Source organism: Dermacentor albipictus, chromosome 1 (assembly GCF_038994185.2).
Source record: "Dermacentor albipictus isolate Rhodes 1998 colony chromosome 1, USDA_Dalb.pri_finalv2, whole genome shotgun sequence".
NCBI classification, from domain to species: domain Eukaryota; kingdom Metazoa; phylum Arthropoda; class Arachnida; order Ixodida; family Ixodidae; genus Dermacentor; species Dermacentor albipictus.
Genome location: NC_091821.1, coordinates 266,573,181 through 266,598,495, shown reverse-complemented (window position 1 = coordinate 266,598,495; position 25,315 = coordinate 266,573,181). Strand labels below are relative to the sequence as shown.

General features: G+C 45.4%; 1 protein-coding gene across 3 annotated transcripts in view; it reads right to left on the bottom strand.

Moving 5' to 3' along the window:
- Positions 1-25,315, bottom strand: part of LOC135915705 (SOSS complex subunit B1-B) — a 64,309-nt gene that overhangs the window by 4,197 nt on the left and 34,797 nt on the right. For all 3 annotated transcript variants that reach the window (XM_065448851.1, XM_065448852.1, XM_065448845.1), the window contains one exon: positions 18,522-18,684. In XM_065448851.1, coding sequence (XP_065304923.1) covers positions 18,522-18,684 — 163 coding nt within the window. The remainder of the gene's footprint in view (positions 1-18,521; positions 18,685-25,315) is intronic.

Genomic DNA, 25,315 nt, shown 5'->3' with positions numbered 1-25,315 from the left:
AAGTTTCTCTTCGCTATTTCTATGAAGCGCTATTCGCGTTACGATGATGTCAGCTTTTTTTTTTTTTCGTGATGGAGCGATAGCTTCTCGGCGGGCTAGTCTATTCTAGCATTAGACAGTTTTAGTACCGTGTCATGACGATACGTACGCAGCACGCAAGTGCTTTGCGGAACGTAGGAGCGCGTGTCGCGTTAGGGCTTTTAGTACTGCGAAATGCCTACGCACGTAAGAGGGCGAGCGTTAGACGCCGGGCGCGTCGGAGCGCATTGGCCGCGTCCGCCAGTAGGTCGAACCGTCGGTCGAACAAGACGCTGTTGATCTCGCTAACGTGATGTAACGTGTGGGCGCGTTCCCGCTTCGTCGAACTATATTTAGGCCTTTAAGAGACTCTACATTTATTACGCATGAAATACACAAATCATATCGAGAAAAATAAAAACCGAGTTCTTACTTTCTGAGGCTGGCACAGTCATTTGCGGCGAACTGCACCAAAAGCAGGTCGAGCCTTTCGCGCAAACCGCACACACTGAACGCTGTCTCAAAAACATATTTCCTATTTTTGCTATGCATTCCCACCGTGCAGGTTCCGGGAGTGGCTTCTGCGCGTTCACTTCACGCAGCAAAGCCAAATCGTGGGCCATTGAACAGTACAGCCTTCCACTGGTCGCCTTTGACGCTGCCATTTTGCGGAACTCCTTTGTCTCGCGCTCTCCCGAACCACGATTGCAGCACGCAAGGGCTCCCTACGTACGCACGCACGCAAGAATCGGATGCGTGCGTACGCAGCGGCCACGTACGCATCACGCACCGTTCGTGTTGCGTTCTGCACATGCGCACTTTGCAGAACGTAGCGATCTTACGTACGCAGTACTAAAACTGTCTATTATCGCACCGCAAAGGAAGTAGACGACGTAAAGCAAAGGGTATGAGCATTGCTAAAAATGCGAAACCCTCTACACTTTTTTTCCTGCCACGGCTCGCGCGTTGCAGCTCTGTAGACTTCGCAGCAAGCGGATCACCGCATGTCAAGTGTTCAAGAGGAATCGACTACCAACTCACGTTATTCTTAAAACCCTTGCATTTAAAGGGACCCTGAAACGATTTTGACGATTTTCTACAAACGTACGGAGTCGTTAGAGTAGGTCCTTCTGATCATTAATTGACACATCTAAGCGCTCCGTGTAAAGCGTGTAATTTATTATAAGGTTTTAAAAATGCACATCGTTGCCGATCGCCGCACGCTGCTCGGCGGAATTTTAAGCCGCCCCTACCCATATGACGGCAATCACCCATATGACGTCAGTGGGGCGAGCTATCCGATTGGCTGACCAGGGCGCGTGATCGATAATTTTTCCAGCTTTATGGTAAACAAATGATCTTTGTAATAGTTGGAATGTTAGTTCATTTGTTTTTATAAAAAGAAAGTAACATAAAGAGAATGCACAAGAACAATTTTTCAGTACACTTAAGTACTTCCGGCGCACAGCAAGTGTCGTCTGCTTGTGTTGCACGTATTCCATTTTGACGAGAGCTCCGCGGTCAGAGTCGGTCTCAGTCTTTTCGCGATTACTGTGATTCGACTTTGTTGCCTTGTGGACTGCGAACCTAGCGACTGGCAATATGTCAAGCTGCGACATCGTGTCTCTCTGCAAGGCAGCGTAGGAGCGAACTGGCTGCTGCGCATCGGACTGCCGCTATCCGATCAGCGCCAAGATTTGCGCGTTATGCTATGTTCACACTACGGTCGTAACGCGCGTAACAGCTCTTTTGGCGTATCGAACGTAACGGCTGTAAAAAAACGTTACGGCAGTTAAGCCGGCACCTTTGTTCACATTTACTGCTGCTTAAATTACGGCTTTTACAACAGGCCAATCAAATTTGGAGCTGCAGAATCGACGTCACCAGCGGTCCAATATGGCTCCTGCCAACATGCGAGCGCTGGCCGAGATCGAAGAAATTCACGCTCAAAACAAACTTATAGTCATGTATTTAATCGCCCAAAGACGACGAAGGCGACGCAGAAGGGTTTGGGTGCGGCAAGTATTTCTCGACGGGGCCGCGGACGGCGATTTTCACAACCTTTTCGCCAAGCTCCGAGTTGGTGACGCTGCGATGTTTCATAACATCATGCGCATGTCGCCCCAGCGGTACCGCTTCCTTGAAAACCTAATGAGACCACTCATCGAAGTTCGGCGCACGCATCTGCGGCCATCGATTTCCTCGGCGGATAAACCAGATGAACTGAAAACAGTCTCGCAAGGCGCACTGCAAAAATTTTCACGAACACAGCCAATCGTGCGCACGGAATGGCGGAATGGCACTTCCCGCGCCCGGAGCTGTCTGCAGACGGGAGGACGGAAGTGTCGTCACCGGTTGTTGAAAGCCGAAAGCTTATCGGTCATTGGCTGTGTCGCAACGGTCGTAACATAACAGTCGTAAATGTTGCCGACCCTTTAACACTCTCACCCACGATTTTTGCGAGAATTGCGCACGTTGGTACCTTTACGTTCGCAGTCTGAACTAGACGCATAAGCTTGTTGCGCTTCCGCTTACGTTTGTTATGAAAAATCGGCGCCTTACGAACGTAGTCTGAACATAGCATTAGTGGCCGTCACTTTACAGCGGAAGATTACTAACGCAATTGCGTTTCGCAAGTCCGGTATTAGGGCAAACACAAGCGCAAGGGGACAGGATCTGGCCGCTTGACTGTGCGGGATGAGCCATGAGGTGAGCAGAAAGGCACATGTGAATGGTCTGCACGGTGCAGCCACCTGGTGGCACAGAGCTCAACCATACACAGTAGCAGCAACGATGTGCAATCTTCTTTGCTGCTGGTGTGTATTTTTCGCAGGAGTGTAATCATCAACACGTTGTTCTTATAAATGTTTAAAATGTTTTACACTTGGTTAGAGCAATATTAGCGCTTTGTTTGACTGGTTAAGCGCTGCGCCAACAAGTGTCTGGACCGTGCAGACCGATCAGGCTGCTCACGTACGTCTACGCTGAAGTTCCTTCATCAGCTTGAGTTTATGCCTCCAGTCATTTGCCAAAATGACCAGCTTGCCTGTGGTTACCGGAATACCGGACACCTTCGGCGCTACGACAGAATGCTCGCAACGCACGCTGCTTCGATAGCTCTCGGTCGACGGCCAAGCGGCTAGCGGAGAGGTCTCGCGCGGGAGGAGGCGTGCTCCAAAACAAACAGAAGTGGACGATGTGACGTCGCATCGTGACGCAGGACCAGTGAAGGCGGAGCTTAGCGCCGCTCGCTCGGCAAGTTGAGGAGGAAAGGCATGGCTAGGGAGGAGGGTAACTTCTAATCGCTTGTAACTCCATTAATACGTAACGCTTCACTTAAATTGTGGTGCGAATGTTCTACTTAAGCTGTACCCTATGCGCCTACAAAATTTGTCTGAACCGTTTCAGGGGCCCTTTAAGACAACAGTGATGGCGACTAGTGGGAATATCCTAGCTGTCAAAACTTTTCATGAAGCGAACACCTTTCCAACTGTAGATTTAATCGAAATTAGTGTCATATAGATAAAACATTACACGGTGATTCAATCAAGTGCCCTCTGGCTATCGCCCGACGCCATAGCGCAACGCCATGGCGTCGGGCGATAAAATATTTCGCAGTTTCAGCCGAAGGACGAATCAATGACAGCGATAGCAAGATTTAGCGTTGTACTTGAACTCCTCGGACGGTGCTTTAACTATACGCGGATGCAACATGCTGGCGCGATGAATAGCACGCGAGGCATTACTGATGGGCACAAGGAACAGCGCAGTCAGCTACCAGGCTTAATGAGCCTCGCCGGTGGCGTTACAACTGGATAGTGCACAATATGAGACCGATGACATTGGTCAGAACCCAGCGAAATATTGCACAACGTCGGCGTGACGTTTAGTCCGTTTCGCTCAGACTAGCACATACGCAACGAAGCTGAGCAGGAACGCTAGTGTACTTGAGTAAAACTATTGCACAGCACGGCTCTCTGGTGCGTGTGTGTGTGTGTGGGGGGGGGGGGGGGGGTACCTTCTGCCAGCAGCGGAAGGCAGGGGCCGTATTCTGTAGCGGTTCGCTTTGGAACCGGTTCGGTCTGGCTGTTACGTCTGGATTACGTCACTCGGAGAAAGAGTGGAACGGGGCGGCGTGAGGGGAACCAATTAACGAGCAGCGGTCTGCCGGAAGATCACGTCATCATTTTTGTTTGTACTTGGGGGACGGTATAGCAACTGAAGGATCTTGCTGGTTTGATAAAAAAAAAACATTGGTTTGTATAGAACACTTGCAAATATGATTTTCAGTAATAAATGTGAGCTTGCGGCGCAGACGGCTACTGGGAGTTGTAATTATATTTGTGTTTTCTTCTTTAGTCGCTAGGTGATGTGCCATACGTTATGCAAACAACTTTCCTCGCTTTGTTTACGTTTTGGACTTGTTCGCGCGCCGAAACCGAAACGATGTCGTCGCACAAGGACAGGCGGCTGGGTCATGTTTCAGCGAGGCAGCGCGAAATACTCGTTTCATTTGTCGAGGAGCACCCCTACCTAGCAAAGGCGTCGTGTGCGTTGGGCCAGCGGCTGACGGCGGCTTTCTGTTGCGCCGTGGATGGGAATCTAACCCATCCTTTTTCTTTGCCCACAACCGTAATGGCCTTGGCGACGGCTGTAATGATCCGGCTGACCGAAGGCTGCGACAGTGCAATCGCTTCTTCATTCCCGACGCACTGTTGAAAGCTCATGGTGGCAAAAAACTGCAGCGCGCACAGCACTTTCATCGTAGTGTCGACACCACAAAATCTTTGAGGTCCGAGATGTTCTTGCAGCTCATCGCAAAGACGTCGCGCTATGTCTTTGGAGAGCCTAAAATACCTTCGAAACTCTTCTTCGGCAGTGCCGAACGCGTCGCGTCGTTGCCTCTCATCGCGTCGTTGTCTTTCGGCGCTCGCCAGAAGCACAACCAAAGGAGCCGCCATTGCAGTCTCTGTCTCGTCTCGTCTAGGTGCCGGCTCGTCAGCTGGCGCGAGACTAGCCGGCAGCAACGGTTGCCCTGGCAACCCTTGGCATCATGCTCGCCACCGCGCGCGACTCTCGAGCGAACCACTTCTCCGCGGTTCCTCTCGTAGCAGGGAACCGGTTCCTTTCCACATGATTGACAACCTGTGTGACGTCAACAAAATTTGTCCCACCCACCAGGGATGACGACAACGAAGCGCTGACCAATGGCGACAGCCAGACCGAACCGGTTCCAAAGCGAACCGCTACAAAATACGGCCCCAGAACTCTGTCTAGGGCCGCGGTTTTGCAGCGATGTCCTTTCCTATGTCATTCTTTTTCGCGCTTTGTCAGAGCAACGTTCCACCTGCGTTATCAATGGGACCAGTCGAACGTGAACAGAGATAAATGTGGCAAAGAATCGAGCGGAAGGCACGGAGAGTTGAAGGCGCGTCCGGTTTGCTTCGTCGTTTTTGCAGACAAACGCATGTACCCCAACGGCGGGAATGCGCCTGGAGCGTCCGTATAATTGCTGTGCAATAAAACGTTGCAACTTTTCAACTTTCATAAGGACAAACCTCGTATGTCCACGAAGAACGTCATGGGGACATGCTGCGTACATTTTACGGACATATGCCAGGGCCTTTTGCCGTGTTGGCCATTATGTCTTACGTTCGCAGCACACGCTGCGACAGATGCAACGGGCAGAGCGCCAACGCATTCAGAACAAGTACAGCCTCCAGCATTTTTAACTATATCACGCGAGAGTCGACCGCACGCAGCATCAGCGCCTTACAACGGCGATAATCTACCAGACCGGCAGTAGTACGCGCAGGCGCACAAAGCGGCGCTAGCGCCAACGTCGTCTGCCACGCTGTTCCTTGCAGGACGATGCACGCCCTATCATAATGCCTGTATGAGCATCCTTAAATAAAAAAAAGGAAAACAAAAGCGGTGCGAACAAAACCATGCGCACGACTTCAAACAGCGATCTACCGTCGCCCGTTCTCTTTATCTTCCCTGTTACTGCAGCCAAAGAAACTGCGCAGAGTTGATGCGCAAGCAAACTGGAATGAAACAAAAATAATACACAAGAACGATGAGTTGTTAGGAATGTGAACCATTGTATGTGCCTGTTTTGTGCGACTGGGAACAAAAGTTATGCGAGCCTTATCATAAATCTTGAAAAAAAAATAGACACTTTGAAGCGCTACAAGCAATCTCAGCTGGCGCCGTATTTTTCCGATTTGATTATGCCTCCTCGGGTGCCGACGGAAATAAGACCACGTCATAGCAACGTCGCGGTGTGGTCATTCTCAATGAGAAATAGATAAGAGCCTTGGAATAACTCAAGTGACCGTCGCCAGAATAGTTCAGGCTTTTCGTGAGGAACGTCGATTGGCGACGTCCCTGGGAATTTGAATCGCAAAACAAGCGAAGACGAGGACCAAGTCCTTGTTACTGCAGCCTGCCATGTGCCCTTTATGATTGCAGGCAAACTGAGAAAGGCTGTACACTCTTAAGCAAAATTACAGCCTTTTGCCACATAACAATAATCGTCATCTGTCTTGTCCGCATTTCCTTTCTTTAGCGCGGTGAGCCCGGTACTTCCAAGTCACAAACGGCATGCGCGTTATCAGCATGACGGAGCATTCTCGGCAGGAAAGTAACGAGCGCAGCGTTTTCAAAGAAGGAAACGCAAGCACACTCCAAAACAATCTTACACCCTTTGGGTAGTATCTTGCCACACAACAAACGTCATCTGTCTTGTCCGCATTTCCTTTCTTTAACGCTGCGAGCCCGGCAATTCGACTTGCACACCTCAAAGGGTGTACCTTTGTCTAACACTCTTAAAACGGTTGCACCCTTTGGGGTGTAAATTTGTCCCACAACAATAATCGTCATCTGCCTTGCTTGCGTTTCCTTTCCTGAAAACTCGGCGCTCGCTACTTTCCTGTCGAGAACGCTGCGTCACACTGATAACGCGCATGCCGTTCGTGACTGGGAAGTACCGGGCTCGCCGCGTTAGAGAAAGGAAATGTGGGCAAGACGGATGACGATTATCGTTGTGGGACAAGATAAGCCCCAAAGGGTGTAAATTTTTCTAAGATTGCAAGAAATTACGTTTATTGTCGTGTGGCAAATATACACCCCAAAGGGTGTACATTTGCTTAAGAGTGTACACACTTTGGAGTGTATATTTGCCACACAACAATATTCGTTATGTCTTGCCTGCATTTCCTTTCTTGAAAACGCTGCGCTCGTTACTTTCCTGTCGAGAACGCTGTCATGCTGATAACGCGCATGCCGTTCGTGACTTGGAAGCACCGGGCCCCCAGCGTTAAGGAAAGGATATGCGGGCAAGACAGATGACAATTATTGTCGTGTGGCAAATATACACCCCAAGGGGTGCACCTGTCTTTAGTTTAGGTGTAGACGTGAGCAATGACACGGTGCGCAGACGACTAAGCTGGTTTGAAAAATCGAGCTGATGCTCAGAAGTCGAAACTGTCTGAGGCTTCTATTGTGAAAAGGCTGCAGTTTACCCGCGATCATCTACAATGGACGATGGACAATTAGCAATATGTTTCCACAGACTAGTAATCGATTTGCACAGAACGGGGCCAGAATCTTAGAGTGTACTGGCCAGCCCTTACAAGGTATTAAGTGAGAAATTTTTATTCTTAGTCTGACAGCACTGTGATGTTTAAAAAAAGAATATTAATGACAATTGCAGTGTCACAATATGATTGTTGGTCACATACGTAAATGTTTGATGTGTAAACGACATCATGCAATTTTAGCTACAAGTGGATGTCTCTGTACTTAAAAGGCGTAATTATTACTTCTGGCAGTGTTGCACATGTTAGAAATCTAATACTGGTGTTCGAGAACGAGAGGGATGTAGATGCTTAGGAGTTTTGAGCAATTAAACTATTCAAAACGATCACATTCCAGCGCATGTAAAGTCATTAAAGGCACACCGGCGAGACGTCGCTCCTTAACCTAATCCCAGCCAAGCCCCTTTAATTCCTCTTTCCACTATCGCTGACAATTGCCTGTCTTTTCTCTTCCTCCCACTACTTTGTTCACAGGTTTTTATCACGGTAGTAGAATTATACGATATGATTGTGCAATAAGGTAATATGATATGATTCTGGGAGCGTGTCACTGCATGGAGACACGCGGAGTTCAGCGAAGCTTAGAATGCACGTTGATGAATAGAAAAAATAAAGCAAAGCTATTGCATCTTCATTTAATTTCACAATTAGACTTTGTTCCGTAACAAATAAGCAAATATTCTTGTTGAACTGATACTACCGTGAAAAATGCATTTTACTTTTATAGGTACGCTCCGCTGTACACTCACAAGGTCAAGTGGCTGAAAGATTATCAACATCTGGGATGTAGTAACTAAAGACAGCCTCGGCCCGCTCTCTCGGATAAAGGGCCGCTTCTGTGCTGAAGCCTACATCAGAATCATTGATGACGAACTTCCTCACCTCCTGGACGGGCCCTTTAAATTGGCCCGCTCTCTCGGATAAAGGGCCGCTTCTGTGCTGAAGCCTACATCAGAATCATTGATAACAAACTTCCTCACCACCTGGACGGGCCCTTTAAGGATGGATACATCTACAACATGACCTATCGCCAGTGCATACAGCACACGCTGTGAAAGAACACCTGCAAGAACTTTGTATTATGACGCTGCCCTGGCCACACCAGGGAGCAGATCTGAACATGATTGAAAATGTTTGCGGAATCCTAAAATGCAATCTTTCAAAGATAAGCCTCGACAGTGCACCCCCCGACGAATTATGGGAAGTAGTGGAAAACGAATGGTAAATTCTCAGGGATGATGTGGACTTGGTATCCCCACTATATGCATCCTTGCCGAGGCGCATCGCAGGCGTTGAACAATCACGAGGGGCTTCTTTCAGCCTTATTGATGTCACATTTGCCTTTCGTGAAACCTTTCTTTCTTGCCCTGATAAACACGAGATGTGCCAGGAAACTTAATGTCGTGAATAAAACAAGTCACAGTTTTCAGGCTATACATGGGAGTTTCCTACTGAACAAAAAGTTTTCTTTTTTAACCGCATGGCTTCCGTCGGTTTATTTCACCTAAAGCAGGTGCTAAGATAAAAAAGAAGCAAAATGTTCATGACGTTTCTATCTGCGATTGTGCGTGTTGCAGGCACCTTTAAAAAAGAAAGGGAGTGTTTCGTCCTGAAAGGAACAGCGTGGCAGACGACGCTAGCGCTGCTTTGTGTGCCTGCGCGTACTACTGCCGGTCTCACAGATTATCGCCATTGTGAGGTGCTGATAATGCGTGCGGTCAACACTTGCGTAAAATGCTGGAGGCTGTGCATCATGTGCGCACATTATGCATGCATGCACAGGAGCAGAAGTGCAGTATGCTCCTCATTCTTCTAGGCCTTCCACCTCGCGCAAGTGACTAATTGAACTAAACTTTTCAAATTGCCCCAAAAAATTCGCAAAGTACTACGTACACATGAGCTGCACACATGATAGCTTCGAATTGCAATTCAAACATGAGAAAACATAATCCTGTTACGAAGCAACTCAAAGACAACGCCTCTTGGAGGACAACTAAATATTCATGTGCATGCCAAAAAAAGTCCATCTGCGATATCCTTGGGTCTTCCTTGGTAGGATATCCAAAACATGACCATGTGCGATACAACGAGACGTCCGCGGCAGGATATCCAACTCTGGACGTCCTGTGAATGTACCATTTGTATCCGAAACGGTAGATGGTCACTCAGACATGTTTCGGATGTCCTACGAACGAAGTGTTTTAATTAGGAAATTAAGAACTGCGCAAAAAGCAATGGAACAAAAAATGTTAGGCATAACGTTTGGAGACAGGAAGAGAGCGGTGTGGATCCGAGAATAAGCTGCGACAGCTGATATTCTAGTTGACACTAACATTAAAGGGGCCCTGAACCACTTTTTATCGACGTAGAGAAATGCATTGCAAGTTAAAATAAACAATTTTTAAAATATTTCGGCACAAAAATTACTTCAATGCATTCAGCAGGAGCGGCGTTATGGCAATCAAAGGTAACTTATCATCTCACTGGCGGTGCTCCCGCTCCTTCTCTACTCCTTGACTGCGAAGGCTACGGCGAAGCAGGGTATGCCCAAACGCTCCGCCTACTAACGTCACCATGGCGCGCAATTCACAATTGCCTCCGCCAGCAGACTCATTGCGGCACCCCGCGGCGGCTGCAGTATCTGTACGCTCCATAGCAGACCGCAGCTACATGCAACTGCAGTGCGTATGCACAGCGTTGGTTTTGTGCACTACAGGGATTGATTGCACGCTCGTGCTCACACGCTCCAGTCTGGCCGTGCTGCTACGTGGCGCAGACCTGCTTTGTCCTGCACCAGCTTGACCAACCGATAGCAGCCACATCCAACTTGGGCATCTTGAAGCGCTAGCAATAACTCAATACGGAGGGAAGTCTTCCAAGGCATCTAACCAGGAGCAGCCAGGAGTGAGCATGCGCTGGAAAGCGTGCATGTGGTCTAACCTCAAATTTTGCGTGACTCAAGGTTGAGTGCTCAAAACTAGTCGAAATTAGTGAGACCCGATGGCCACAACACCGATAAGCAGGGTGGCCAAAGTTGCTACGCGGGTGGCCGCGGCCGAGCGTGAGCAGACGATAGTTGGCTTCCTCCGGAAGGACGTAATTATTATTGAGATTCTAAAGCAGATTTTCGCTTATTTTGACCTGCACCAATATATACTCAGTAACAGTAGGAAGAAGCGCACTCATCGAAGCACCCTTCTTCACTGATGTCAGCTACTGGCCAATAGCAGCCATGTAGGGGAATCTGCTATGTTATGAAATAAAGCGTCCAGAAAAGAGTGAGGAACAGGCTTCTGTTGAAAAGAGAGCGTCGGAGAAAAAGGCGACTTCACGCTCCGCTTCCGAGCTCCACGCGCCATGCACGAGTGCAAAATTTGGCTAAGATGTTCACATCAGTATATGCTATCCGCAGACTGTGTTTTTTCATTAAGCCCGAGGGATGGTTCAGGACCCTTTTAAGAGAAAAAAAGAAATGAAGCTGGGCAGGCCATGTGATGTGTAGGGCAGAGAACCGGTGGACCCTCCGAGTTACAGAATGGGTGCCAAAGGAAGTGAAGCACAGTCATGGACCGCAGAAAATTAGGAAAGTTGCAGGTGCAAGTTGGAATCGGCTAGTGCAAGACAGGGGTAATTGGAAATTACTAGGAGAGGCCTTCATCCTACAGCGGACATCAGAAAAGGCTTATAATGATGTTGAAAGAAATGTAGACCGGTAATGCTCAACCACTTCTACCCTCGAGTGACCAGCAACTCTCATAAAACAAACCCATCAGCCACCCAGGAAATCCAGTCCCTCATCCATTGGCTGCCTTCAGGGGCCACAGAAGAAGCAGATGCCACACTCAGACAGGCTCACTGGTGCCCTACACTGATCTGAGCTACATAGACAAGCAAGTGGTTACACCCACCACTGTGCCTGGGCACACAGTCATAAGTATGTGTATCGTCTGACAACTCCGATCCCACTGGTCGGTGCTGAAACTATGGCCCTACAAAACGCACAACATGGCAACAGCTGCTCTGTGTCACTGACTATGGTTATAATACGCAGGGACACCACCTCGGCCATAAAACAGATTCGAAAAGTATACAATGCTCACGCTTTGGCAGATGAAATATACCACATGGCTGCAGAAGCACCCTGTCAGCTTCAGATACAGTAGACTCCACGGAACCGTTTCCGCTCGCATACAAACTGACAGCACTACCCACAGTGGGCTACCACCTACATTGGACGAAACTTTCTCAAATGCCCCAAGGGTGATTTCCTCTACCGCAAGAAAATTCTCCATCACACCACGCGAGATTTAATTCCACCGTGTCGTTCAAACCTCCCAGGCAACCTTACCCAACAGGAGGTGGTGGTGTTGTGGAGACTCCATCTGGGGGGCGGCACTTACCCCAATGGTCACCTATGCCTGGCCACAACATCTCCGTGAACCATTTAGGGATACCTGCCCATATTGCTATGCTCCAGCGTTTGCGGCCACAATCAAACACCTATTGCAAACATATCCTGGCCTGAATCTGTGCCTACAATCAAACACCTATTGTGGACATGCCCTGGCCTGAACCATATCCGACAGTGCTACCTGCGAACAGTGGGCCCTCATCCCACAAGACCATCGGACTAGGATTCTTGATTCCATGGGACCAACCATCGAGCACTGCTGATGTGCACACTGAAATCGTCCTACACCATATACAGTGATATGAAAGTATGAGACTTAATATTACATCGAATTATATGCCACATACCACTATCTTTTATAATTTGATGAACTACATTTAGCTGCAAATACAAGCCTGGGAAAGTATCTTCGTAGGATTGCCTACTACGTATGAAACAGCATTCAAATGAAGCACTTATTAAGCCAGCTGGCGTCCCATTAACAAATTGCACAAGGTGCGCCGGGTGACAAGCGACTCATGATGGTTGGTGTAAGCAAATATCCAACCGCTTCTAGAAAGCTATTTGCTTCAACAGACACTTTTGGAATAGCATTTGTCACCTTACGTACGTTAAATGCAAGTACCTTTGCGGGACGTTACAGTGCGTATCCCTTCAAGATGTTTAGTTTAACGTACAGGAATACAAATGTAAGGAAGACGGAAGACAGGGCGCCGTCTGGTGCCTCATTCCAAATCTATCCATGTGAAGGCAATCCATTAGCCACCATCCTGTTGTTGCTACGTAGACGCATCTCGTTAGGCCTACAGGCACCAGAATCGCTGAATGATCTCAGAAATTGAATGTGCTACACGCACGTCTAATTCAAGTAAGTTTAGAGGAAGCAAAAGCTCACTTCAATAGTTTATCGCAATTAATTAGAGTGATAATATAGCCACCACAAGAATTAATGCTGAAGCGAGAGCCACAAGCCCCGCCATGTTCCACAATGCTATTTCTTAGCGTGCGTGAACATTACAAATGTTATGGACGGTTTCCCTCGCGCGATAACAGCAGCGAGAGCGCGGCCCCAAGGAACTTCCGGTCATGGGCCTCATCAGTCTGCTGCGCTGGAACACAAAGCGTGTTTTGAAGTTCTTCCACTGAGCGGAAAGTCTACTTTTAAGTTTTGAGATAAAAGATATGCACATTGCGCCTTATTATTAGATAAAATTTCTTGTATAACTTGCGGTGATGTTGACTTGTAAAATTGTCATTATGTACAGAGGAAAAGTGCTGAAAAGCTGCGGGCTTAGATTTTAACGCACTGCTCCTACTTTATATAGTGGCCAATGCTTTTCTTTCTCACTAGATTTAGCGGGCTACGTCGGTGAGCAAAACAGGAAGTCGTCCAGGCCCTATGTTTGTAAACAGTGAAGGGTCTATACTTGCCAAATAATGTACTTATGATAGCGCATGTAAACTGCAGAAACCCAATAACGTTCGGAGCATGCGCAGCGAGGACAACACTATCTTTGTTTGCACATATTGCGTTTATATTTGGTTGCAAACACTATTCTAAACCTGCCTATTAAAAGAATTATGCATTTGATGGCGTACATTTGTTGCAGTGAGGATACTTAGGTTGCACTTGTTCCACAGCCACCACAGAGAGAACGGCAGCAGGAGAAGCCTGTCCTTCCCGAGCAAAGTGCTGCAGCATGTAAACCTACACACCCCACAAAGCCCATGCGTGGCAGTACATGCGTCTCAAAGAGCTAGTTGCCATAATATCGCCGGTGAAAGTCCAATGATCAAGCTCAGACCGCCAACCACAGAAACAAGTGAAAGAGGAAAAGAAACTATTTGCTTTACCCACAGGATCGAGTGTCAAGAATGAGCAATCTGGGATGCTATTATGAACACGGCCATATTGGCGTTTGCAGTCACTTAAAGGGGATGAGATGGCGAGATTCGAAAGTGTCCTGAATAGCACCTCTGGTCACACAACAGCCCATCTCGTCACCAATGCATACATTACAACAGACACACCATTTTAGCTTATCTTGTCCCCAAACAACAATTGTCAGCTACCACTACTTTCCTGTGAAGAACACATGCCATGTGCAGCAACGTCTTCGTCTCATTTGCTGTTTTCCTTCCTACCTACAATAAAAGAACTTGCTGCTACTACTACTACTACTACTACTACTACTACTACTACTACTACTACTACTACTACTACTAAAAAGTCGGCTTAACTGGAGTTCGGGTTGCAATTCTGCAAGGTTGCAAAAGCCCGTCTACGTGTTACTTTGTGCCCTGTCTGCACAGCAGCACTCGCATTTATTACTTAAGATAATGAGCTTGGTGGCACCCACCACCACTTCATCTTAAAGGGCCCTCATCAGGTTCTGGCATTGAAAACAAACAAGCACGACTCACAGATCACACGGTCGCAATCATCTCGGCAAAGTATGTATGAGGCTGCGTGGCATGAAAAAAGGCTGACATTTCAAACAGAAAGCTGCACCCCCTTCCACTTGAAAGCGAAGGTCACATGCACAAATGCCTCTTCGCAAAACACACTGCCTGCAACATCACCGACCATGGCACATGACTTCAGCTAATCATCCAATGTGGAATACCGCCAATGAAAACATGTTTCGCAGCAAAATACAAGAGAACAGAAACAAAAGGAGGTGGGGATCGTCTCGCAACCATGACTCGAACCTTTGGCTTCGTTATGTCGAGGAAAAGGAGGACAGTGTCTCTGTTGGCTGTTGCGCTCTCCTCCTGACATTATGGCAACAGGACAACTCAATTTCTTTTATCTCTTCCAACCAGTAACCACTTCGAAAAATTTTCTCGGTAAAACGCACCCTAAACAGTGTTTTATAACTTTCAGTATATAACCAAAATTGTATAACATAATATCCATCTGTTCACATAACCACTCTTAAATAAATGGGAGAGAGTGTTTTTATACAGTCAGCAAGAAGACAGAAGGCAAGCGGAGGAAAGCCTTGTGAAAAGCTAGGCACCACAAGTAGCCGAGATGTTGGTTGGACGCACCCAACACATTGCAAGATAGTCGAGCCACTGCTCCCATCTTCCTCAATGGTCTAGACCACGACACTAGCCTCGCACCTAGCTACAGCACTGGCTTGCCACTTCAAGCAATGCATAAAATCTTCAGTGCACTCACGATACAATCGTGATGACTCAACGCATATATGGTAGCTAGGAAACCGCAATGTGACACACTTATCCGGAACTAAATCTCTTCACGAGTGATTCAAACAGCAGCAGAAATGGACTGCTCTGGGTAGCACTCATGCTGCTCCACCAGCAACAAGAGAAACGACGTACTCAGCAGCAGATTCCCAAAACTATCTAAAAGAAAGAAAAGAAAGATAGCAGTGGGAGAGAAACATCTTCAAAATATACCAGTGCTGAAGATCAGGGCCTTTGAAATCACTGGCATGCCACTTTGCTCCATTGAGTTCACATTCAATCAATTTTTCAGGCAGATCAGAACTTAAATGCCGGTCAAAAAGATTGTGAGGATTGCTGGAAACATTTGAAATGCTGCCAGTACTGTCAGAACTAAAGTCAACAATATTGTCAAGACTTCTTTCACTTTACAAGGCAAAAATAATAATGAAGCCTGCAAAACGTTTTTCATGCATTTGAACAGGTGGCAGCACAGGAGCTGGAGTTTCCAAATACAAAATAATTTTTAAAGTGTATTTACGCTTGTACACTAAACTTTGAATTCTATGCCTGGCTGACATGCATGATCAAGACATTGACTTGATGTTTAACAAAAAAAATAAAGGACGCAGCTAGCAGAAGTAGAGTCTGCCCAGGTGCTGCCCTTGCTTTTGCACACTGTACACTTCTATTGCCGAGTGAATTGCAGTGAAGCAAGTTGCAAGGTGCTGAAGTTGATGTCCAGCACATCCTTTTAGTAGCCTTAGTACTCTCCGCACTAAATCTGCAACAAACCAATCCTCAAATGACTAAGGCAGAAATGAAAACTCAAATTAAGCTTCACAACAAGTGGTGAATGCTTTTCACATTTCTCTGTCCAAAGGTTTCCGTTCGCCAAGTGAATAATCTCATCCTTACCCAGGAACCATTTAGGGATATAAAACCTTTGTTGCAAAGCTTTTCCTGTTCATTCACGGGAAAGCTGAGGCACTCTGCAGCTGCATTTGAAGGTAGAGCTGTCATGTCATGTCTAAGGTGGCTCATTTGCTGCCCATTGCAAGTGCATTGTTAGGCACTTTCCTCAGTGGACCTTACAACACAGCCTTTTTCTCGGTAGTATTTCTTTTTAGAGAGGGCATGCTGCTAACATTGAACATGTTTACAGTTCACCTTGAAAGATATATACAAGCTTTCATTTTGATCTTGCAACCACCTCTCAGAAAGACTGCGGCACCAGCATCAATAACCTTGCACCTTGAACGCAAGCTGCACTGAACCTATTCATTAGATTTAACCCCCATGCATGATGCAAGACCCCCATGGTGTTCATGGAATGCTGATCAGACTCCTAGCTACTAGACAGTGGTATCCTGGTGCTTCTATTTATTTGCACCATGTGATGAACAATTCTGGCATGTTGCAGTGGAGTTCCCTATCGATTAAGAACTGTTTTACGAATGTAAATGTCAATTCCTATTCACAAGATTCTAGCAGAAGGCTTGTGCTATGTAATAAAATGTAGACATCATTGTCAGTATGGTTTACATAGTTCTGTTATCAACATGCAATGCTCCCAGCCCAATGAATGCATGAATGCTTACACAATCAATGCTCCAGGAATTCTGTATAGCTAGCAGAGCGAAGGGAAACCACTGGACAGCAAGCAATTTGTTATCACAGATTTTTGTGATAACCAATGTTTTCTCTAATGCGCTACCCACCGCACTTAATTCTTGCAACTGCCACATATCAATAAATCAATAGCAAGAAAAGCAATAAAAAAAACTTATAAAAATGAAGAACCTGTCATTGTTCCTCTCCTGCCAAAAATTTTTTCAGTATATCAAGCAGATTGTGTGATCTAAGCTCCTTCAAGCTGCAATGCCACATTTGTATGTCATATTTTCCATGCATGAAAACCTGTTTTTAGTTTGATGATAACAGAAAGCTGCTACATAAACAAAGACAGTGCCCTTTGATAATAGGTGGTTTAAGATTGTGCAGTTAAAGTAAGCAGTCCACTATCAGTGCAAAGAGCGCCAGGGTGAGGTGGCTGATAAGCATTTTCGGCAATAAGCCTGACTGTAACCGATATGGAAATTGCAGAGAAAGAGCTGAGGCATACGCAATTCAGAACATAAAGAAAGGGGGGAGGGGGAACAGGCCTGCAGTACAGACACCTGGCAGATTGCCTCTGCTGCAATCTTGATACACTGAAGTTTCGACAGAAGTTTCCCCAAAGCTCATCTACAAAAACAGAAAACGAACACCACAAACATACACAAATAAGCATCACAGTTCTGCATTGCTAGCCACAACCTGTGAACAAGAAGGCCAGCAATTCACAAAGGAGCTCCAACATACTTTCACATTTCTCATAAAATTGACTCCCATGATTCCCATTCACAGCATATTTTTCAAATAACAAAAGCACAAAAAAAATTATTAACAGAAGCACACACACAAAAAAATTTCTGAAATCCTTCCACACTGTCCATATCACACCTGCATCAAATTACACTGTAACAATTGTAGGCCTACATTTCATCATGCAAACATTGCAGAGAAAAAATTAAGGTTCCAGAATATTTTGCAGCCAAATGGGGATGCTACATCATGAAGCACATGTTTTCATTTTTTTTATCGCTGCAAAAGCAGAAATGCCAACATTAAATGCATTTTTTACCATTGTTCCTGAAACCAATTCTTTAAGCTGTTAAGTACAACTGCTTGGGAACAGCAAGTTTTATTTTCTAATTTTAGTTGCATTTTGGACTTTCCATACAGTTTTATCATTGGCACTGCTGAGCTACTGGACTGAAGTTTAGGCCATATCCCTGCCTTATGGCACCAAGGCCAAGTGCCAAACTGTTGAGCACTGGTAGCACTATCTGCCTTTCAAAGATAAGGCAATCACTCTTGATAAATAGTGCTGTTTGCCTTGGCTACTTCATGTGCAGAAGGTGAAACTTTGCTCGCGCCCAGCACAGCAATAAAGATTATGACTCACACTGGGCGGAGCTAAGTGTACCTACACTGTGCACCACAGAGTACTTAAATACCAGATGGCTGCTGCTTCTCATCATCAAGTGCGCACTTCCCTGAACCTGAAATTTAGATACCAGCCACAACAAGAGTGCACAAAACCGAACCAGGTGCACACAGTATAGCCAAAGCAAACAGCCCTAAAGTTTGCCTGGAGGCCAATGCTGGCAACAGCATGATGGCGCTCCATGGCTGACCAGTGTTGTTTAAAGAGAGGAGGAGGGTTGGGGGGGGGTCGGTGCAGTGGCTACCTCCGGTTGGGCCTCGGAGCCTTGGCACTGGGCACTCCTGCATTGATGCCAAACCCATTGTTTTGGGTGGGCAGAGGCATACGCATGGAACTGTAAGGCATCCCTGGGCGTGCTCCTCCTCCTCCTCGTGGGGCAAAGCCCAGCCCACCAGGGTGGCCATTGCCTGTTGCAAGAAGAAAAAGAAAAGAGTTCACAAGTCTGAGGAGCATGCACAGTTAAACTGATTTGTTGAACAGTAATAATGAATACAGATAAAGAGTAAATCTGTTTGGCAACAGCCATTAATCTTACAATATCTGAAGGTGGAGAAATGAGGATGACAAGCTTCCTAAATGAATAGCTACAGTACATAGAAACAGGATGTAACTGGCATTTTCTTTACAGTGTTGTGTATCCTTTAGCATATTGGTCTAACTTCAAATGAAACAAGCCTGTGTGTTTGCCAAGATTACACACACCACCAGTGCATGCCTCCTCTGCCAAATGGAACTGTGCAATGATGGGGGCCCCCAGCTTCAAAAAACTTCTCTTACGCGAGTGTGCTTTGAAATCTTATGCAAGTGTGTTTTACAATTAGCTGGTGCTCACATGCCAGTAAATATGACAGCAAGAACGACGGTACTGACTACACTATAGGAAGCACGCCAGCTAATCAGAACCCATGCTTGCATAAGAGGATTTTTGCGAATCTGGGCCTAGGTTCATTATCTAACAAGTCCTGACTGAAAACAGCTCCAGTCAAACCCACTTATAGCAATAATGAAAGACTAATGAAATGCCATTAACAACCATTAACAGTTGTAACCAAGCTATTCTACAAAAATGGCTACTTCAAGATATTTAATGTCGTAATACACAGTTACAATAATCAGTGCCTTTAGATGAGGTAACTTGTGCCATTTGGAAGGAAATGAAGTTACTAAACATTGTTTGATAAACTATGTGTATCGGCTAGTCGTTTGCAGGTGAAAAGAGCCCCGACAGTTGTATTGCTGTGCCATGTGCTTGCCGTATTGTCAGCATTGTGAACAGGCACAGGGGCCATGCAGCACAGTTGTTACTAAAGGTAGCAGCAAGTTCTAATGCTATTAACGCTATGTGTTGCTCCCCGAAAGCTTGAATCTGCAGAACATAAGTTGGACTGCATCATCAGCTAAGTTGGCACTCCTGTCTATCTTAGTCTGCACTCTTTAAGCATCATAATAGACTTGATTGATAAGGGAAACGAAGCCAAATGCTTTCTTACATTAAATGATAGGCTGCATAACTGCTATTTCCTGTGTCACACGTGAGGTGTGCTTTAAACACAATTTCACTTTGACAGAAAAAGAGTTGGAAGCAGGAAGAACTATAGTGCCAAGCTAAGTTCAGCAAAGGGTCATGCTACCAGAGGTGAATATTGATGAAAATTGGTATCTGTGCTCCATGCACAATGGAATGATTATATAAGCTCTCTAACTGCATGTGACATGCTTTTACTGATCAATCCATATGTACTGCTTGTAAGGTCTAGAAAAGTCATTGGGTACACTTTTAGCACTTGAGGTGACCATGACAGAGGAAAGCAGCAGGGATACAGTCCTTGCTTGCACAATTTGACTGGCCATAAAAAGCACAGTAAGTGCTAAAACCTTCTAGAAATAGCAGTGCAGTAGCCAAAACAAAAAGTAGACTTTTCAAAATAGGTGGATTTGTTCCCTAAGCAATTCCTGTCTCCTATTAAGAAGTGTAAAGGCCTTACTGCCTTAAGAAAAATTTCAAGAACTGAAGGTTGTGATGCCTCAAAAATAGTCTTTTGTTCATCAAAATCTATGTATTGTGTCAAGCTTTGTACAGCTAAACTTCGTACTGACATATGCGGAAAAGGCAGGACCAAGGGGGTAGCAAAAGTAATCCTTCTGCAACATTCTTTTACTTCAACAATGTTTATATAGCCTACACAATACAGAGGTGCCAATCACTAATGTATGCTACAAATAAAAATAACCATACATTAAAGGGACACCAAACAAATTCTAAAACAGCTAAAACTGATAGTTTCTTTTAAAACTCTAATTTCATAAATGCCAGGGTAACAGGCAAATTATTAGAAAAGAAAGTGAAGGCCAAAGTTTCATTTTTCTTTGTTTGACACCAAAACACCAGCACTGGCACATCAGTGCGATGTCAGAGATCGCAAATATTTTTGTGTACTTGGGCTGTTGTAAATTAGTGATGTTTCTTGATACTTACTAAGTTCAGTCTTACTCTTTCAGAATAAAATGTAGTCAATTTTTACCAATAAAATATTAAGTGGGCTCAAGGAAATGCTGAGTTGGTGCAGGAATTTCGAACCAGCGACGCTACCCATCTGTTGTTTTTGCGTCTATTTCTGGTTTACCAGAAATATCTTCTCATGCTAAGAGTGGCTGTTTTGGCACTGTAGAAAGTTAATTTAATAATGCAGTTGAAATTTTTTTCTCTTTAGTGTCTCTTAAAATAGTTCATCGCATTTCTGCATGGATTTGAATGGTGGCCTACTAGCAACTATTTTATTAACAGCCACTGCATGAAATAGTGCTCCAGGCCAAATGTCTTGGAGCCAGTTCATTTATATCAGGTCACTGATTTGCCTAATTTTCTTGCTGGCAGGTGTCTAATGTTTTAATTTAAATAGGATAGCCAGAAGCTTAGTAGTTAAGGAATACCCACTATATAATGTTCTACATACGCGCTCAATAAGCACTGGGGCCTCTTGGTTCTGACAAATAGTCAAATTAAGATTAATCAATATTGACTATAATAAGCGTTTATCTTACCATAGGACATGACGGACACAATGATCCCTCCCTTATTTATTGCTTTATCTAAAGTATTTATGCAACACTGGACACAATTTTACATGACAGAAAGACTGAGCTCATTATCCTAAAGATGAAAAGATACTCAGTGGCAGAATAGTAGAGTACTGGACACGAAAAGTCCCAAAGCCATGACACATTTAATAAGGAAAAGAAAATGTGTGTAACTAAACCCTTGGAAATGAAAGGGGGAAGCACTGGTATTTTGCACGAGTCAAGTTTAGGGGTGTGCGAATACCATATATACTTGTATAAGGGTCACACTTCATTTTATAGAATCTTGGCTGGGTGTGGCCCTTACACAAATCAGGCCGAGGCCGGCCTGCTAAAGGTTCATGCTGTTTCCAGAACTGTAGCAGAGGGTAAGAGCGGCACAAATGACATAATGCTGCAGTAAACGACCTCAGATGCCGGCCCATCGTCCCTGACCAGCGCTGACCCAAACAGGGCTCCCTTGTCTAGAGGCGAAATGCCACCGATCTGACTGGAAACACTGCCAACACAGCCGAGACGGCACACCACACAAAAAAATAATGTCACGGCAGTGCCAGCCTGAGCAGCATCGATTGAAAAGCAGCTAGAGTCATCTAGCAACAACGGAACTAACTTCACTTTTCGGCGGGACGTTCTTAATTTTCTTCCAAAATTTTGCCCTCCAAAGTGGTGGGGCAGCCCTTCCATGAGAGCGGCCCTTACACAAGTATCTACGGTATTCGAAACTTTCAAATAATGAATTGAACAGTGTAATGTATGATTCAGTATTCAACTCGAATAGTCACTATTCATAAGTGCAGATTGTTTTCAAATACTCTAAAAGTATTTGAAAACGTCAACTGCACCCAAATAAACATAAAATTGGATCAAAAGTACAGTAAATTTTCACCCTCACAAGCATAGTATAGACATAAAACATGAGAACTTGCATAATGGAGCAGGCTATGTCACGTAGGCAACCATACGTTACAGGCTGTGCAGCGATCATTTGCACTCTCTGAAAAGCCTTCTGCATGTGAAGAAACTAATTCTAATGCTTCATTTGTACTTTTAATAAACAACACTTCACAGCATACTGATAACGTCGGACTAACATGCTTTAACAGTTGCTTTGAAGGCACTTGGTTGCTCAGACTCGCTATGGATGAAACATGCGCCAGTGCGAGTGTGTCAACACGCTGCAGCCACCAGGCTGAGTCCGAGCACCCTGTCGATATAGCTAGCGGGGAAGAAGCACTGAAGAACCGTGTCCAACCATGCTTGACAGAGCTTTCCTTCGTATAACTAGGTTCAAGCCACATTGAACCCCAGCGACTTTTTTTCTTATTTTGCACTTGTTAGACAACCATTAAAAGTTATACAGCCAAACCTTGTTAATAACGCAACGAGTTATAATGAATTAACTGTAATTCTTTCGAATTTCCAAAGAAACTTGAGCATTTAAAATTGTGTTTCAACAAAGCGAAAATTTCCTTTAAATGGATATAAACCTTTGCTAGTTCATAACGAAGATCTACTAATCATTTTACACTGATCGGCCTGCAACACTGCTTGTACATGAAAACTCATCTGATTCAGCAGTTCAAAACTCCTGTGATCTGTCAGTTATATGGTAATGCGCCACCCTGGATTCTTTCCCAAATTGGTGTTTGCACTTGCATACTACCACCATTGCCTTGCACCACACTCTACACACTCTACCACTCTACCACAACGCATTCTCTTGTGATTTTAAGTGGAGAGATGCAATTAAGCGGAGAGAAAATGCATTTGAGTACTTTTTGTTATACTCTGTTAGTGTTACACGTGTTTCGGCCTATTTCATTCATGCAGGATTGCAGTTTAGTGAAGTTTCGTTATCGACAGATACGAAATGCATTGAATCCTATGGGCGTTCACCAGGGATACAATAATATTTCGTTGTGACAAGAACTTCATTGTTTTAGAAATTCATTATTGCAGGGTTCAACTGTATAGGTCTAGTTCAACTGTGTAACATACTATTGTCTTTGTGTGAAGTTTTAAAGCTCTGCAATTGGCTTTATGAAAAAAAGTACATTAAAAAAAAACTTTTTAGACTTTGGGCTTCAGAGCTAGATGAATATCACTGATATTATATGTAGTATTTCAAAATCCAATCCATGTTCATAACTCCACTGACTGCAATTCTTCCATACTACATTTCATTGCACACTGCACCTGCCCAGTGCCTCTTTTACTATGGTGCTCAGTTGCTGAGCACAAAGTTGCAGGTTTGATATCTGACTATGGTGACCACATATTGATGGAGACACAACACTAAATCTTATATTTAGTTTGAACATCAGGTGTTCAAATTTATTCTGGAGCCCTACACCAAGGTGTCCCTCTTAGCCCAGAGTACAGTATTGGGATTTGAACCTGTGAATTATTATGCACTACTACAGCACTGTGCTGCACACAAGTGCTATAATTCATGGTGCAATTGATGCTTCTTAAATATCAGTTCATCGCACACTACAAATGTCCCTACAGACTTAGTCCAAGACGCATACCTTCCTCAGACCCATGAGCGAGGTGACACAATTACCAATTTGTCATTTACAATTTGTTCTTATTGCTAAACAATGTCTCACAAACATGAAAAATACATTGCTTGATCAAATGCAAGGAAGCTTCCACACAGCACGTCTGTGTACATAGACCAAGTGACTATATCTCCTAAGTTTGCACAGGTAAAAACCTCTCGTTTTCCCAAATATACCAGGTGTTCTTTCTGGCTATATACAGATTTTTCATAAATTGTCTGCGGCATATTGTTTGATTGGGTGGACATTACTTGCACAATATTATTAAAAGTAATTTTCCTGTAGTGAAGAGGTATACTCAGCGCTGCAGCCACATCACCAGTTCTCCGGAGGGGCGCGAGCTCGAGATTGCCTGGGATGCTGTGGTTGAAATGCTGCCAACGCTGGCTGCCATGGCCAACGCTGCCTGCTGCTTTTGTGCCCTGGGCTTTGCTCGCTTTAGATTTTGTGGAGGTTGCTGCAGTTTTGCCCCACCACGGAAATACGCAGCCGCACTCTGTCATCCGTCATGTTTGATGACGCCAGCAAGATATCCCCACTGGTTTCACTAGCCATCGTATGTGCCGGTGCCCAGCGTCAGTGAGATCCTGACATCTTCAGCAACCCCGATGAGAAAGAGGTTGAAGATTGGCTGGAATCATACGAAAGAGCAAGCACCACCAAAAAATGGGGCAATCCCCTGAAGCTCAACAAGGCAATCTTTTATTTAATGTGTGTCGCGAAGCTGTGATTTAAAAACCCCAAAGCCAATCTCCTCACGTGGGCCAGCTTCAAAACCAGCATTACAGAAGTTTTGGGCCGCCCTAGCATGCACAAGCTTCATGTTGGACAGCACCTACGAAGCCAATTCCAGCAAAGTAGTGAAACGTTCACTAGCTACATAGAGGATGTCGTCGACCTCGGCTGGCGTGTCAATCCGACAATGGTGGAGGCGAACAAGGTTCGTCACATCATGGAGGGAATTTCTAACAAAGCCTTTCATTAGCTGCTCTACAAAAACATCGCACTGTTTCTAAGGTCACTGAGCTTTGCCAGAGTTTTGATGAGCTGCACAGACAGCGTCTTCTCAAGTGGCGCCCACCTGTCCCCGACAAAGCCCTCTCGAGCATGGCCACCGCTCCTGACACTGACTCTCTGTTTTACCAGGTAAAGCAGTTCATCTGTGCTAAGGTCACTCGTCAGCTTTCACTGCTGTCCACTGCCGGGCAACCACCCTCGCCTTTGCCTGCCAACCTTCGGCAGGTCATACAGGAGCAAGATTGTACAGCTCTACCTTCTGCCCGCAAGACTCCACCGGTGCCGACTCGCATTGCCTATACCAAGGTGAATACACCACTCAGCTATGCCGCGGCTGTCACACAGCCACCACCTCAGACCGTTGCGCCATTCCCAT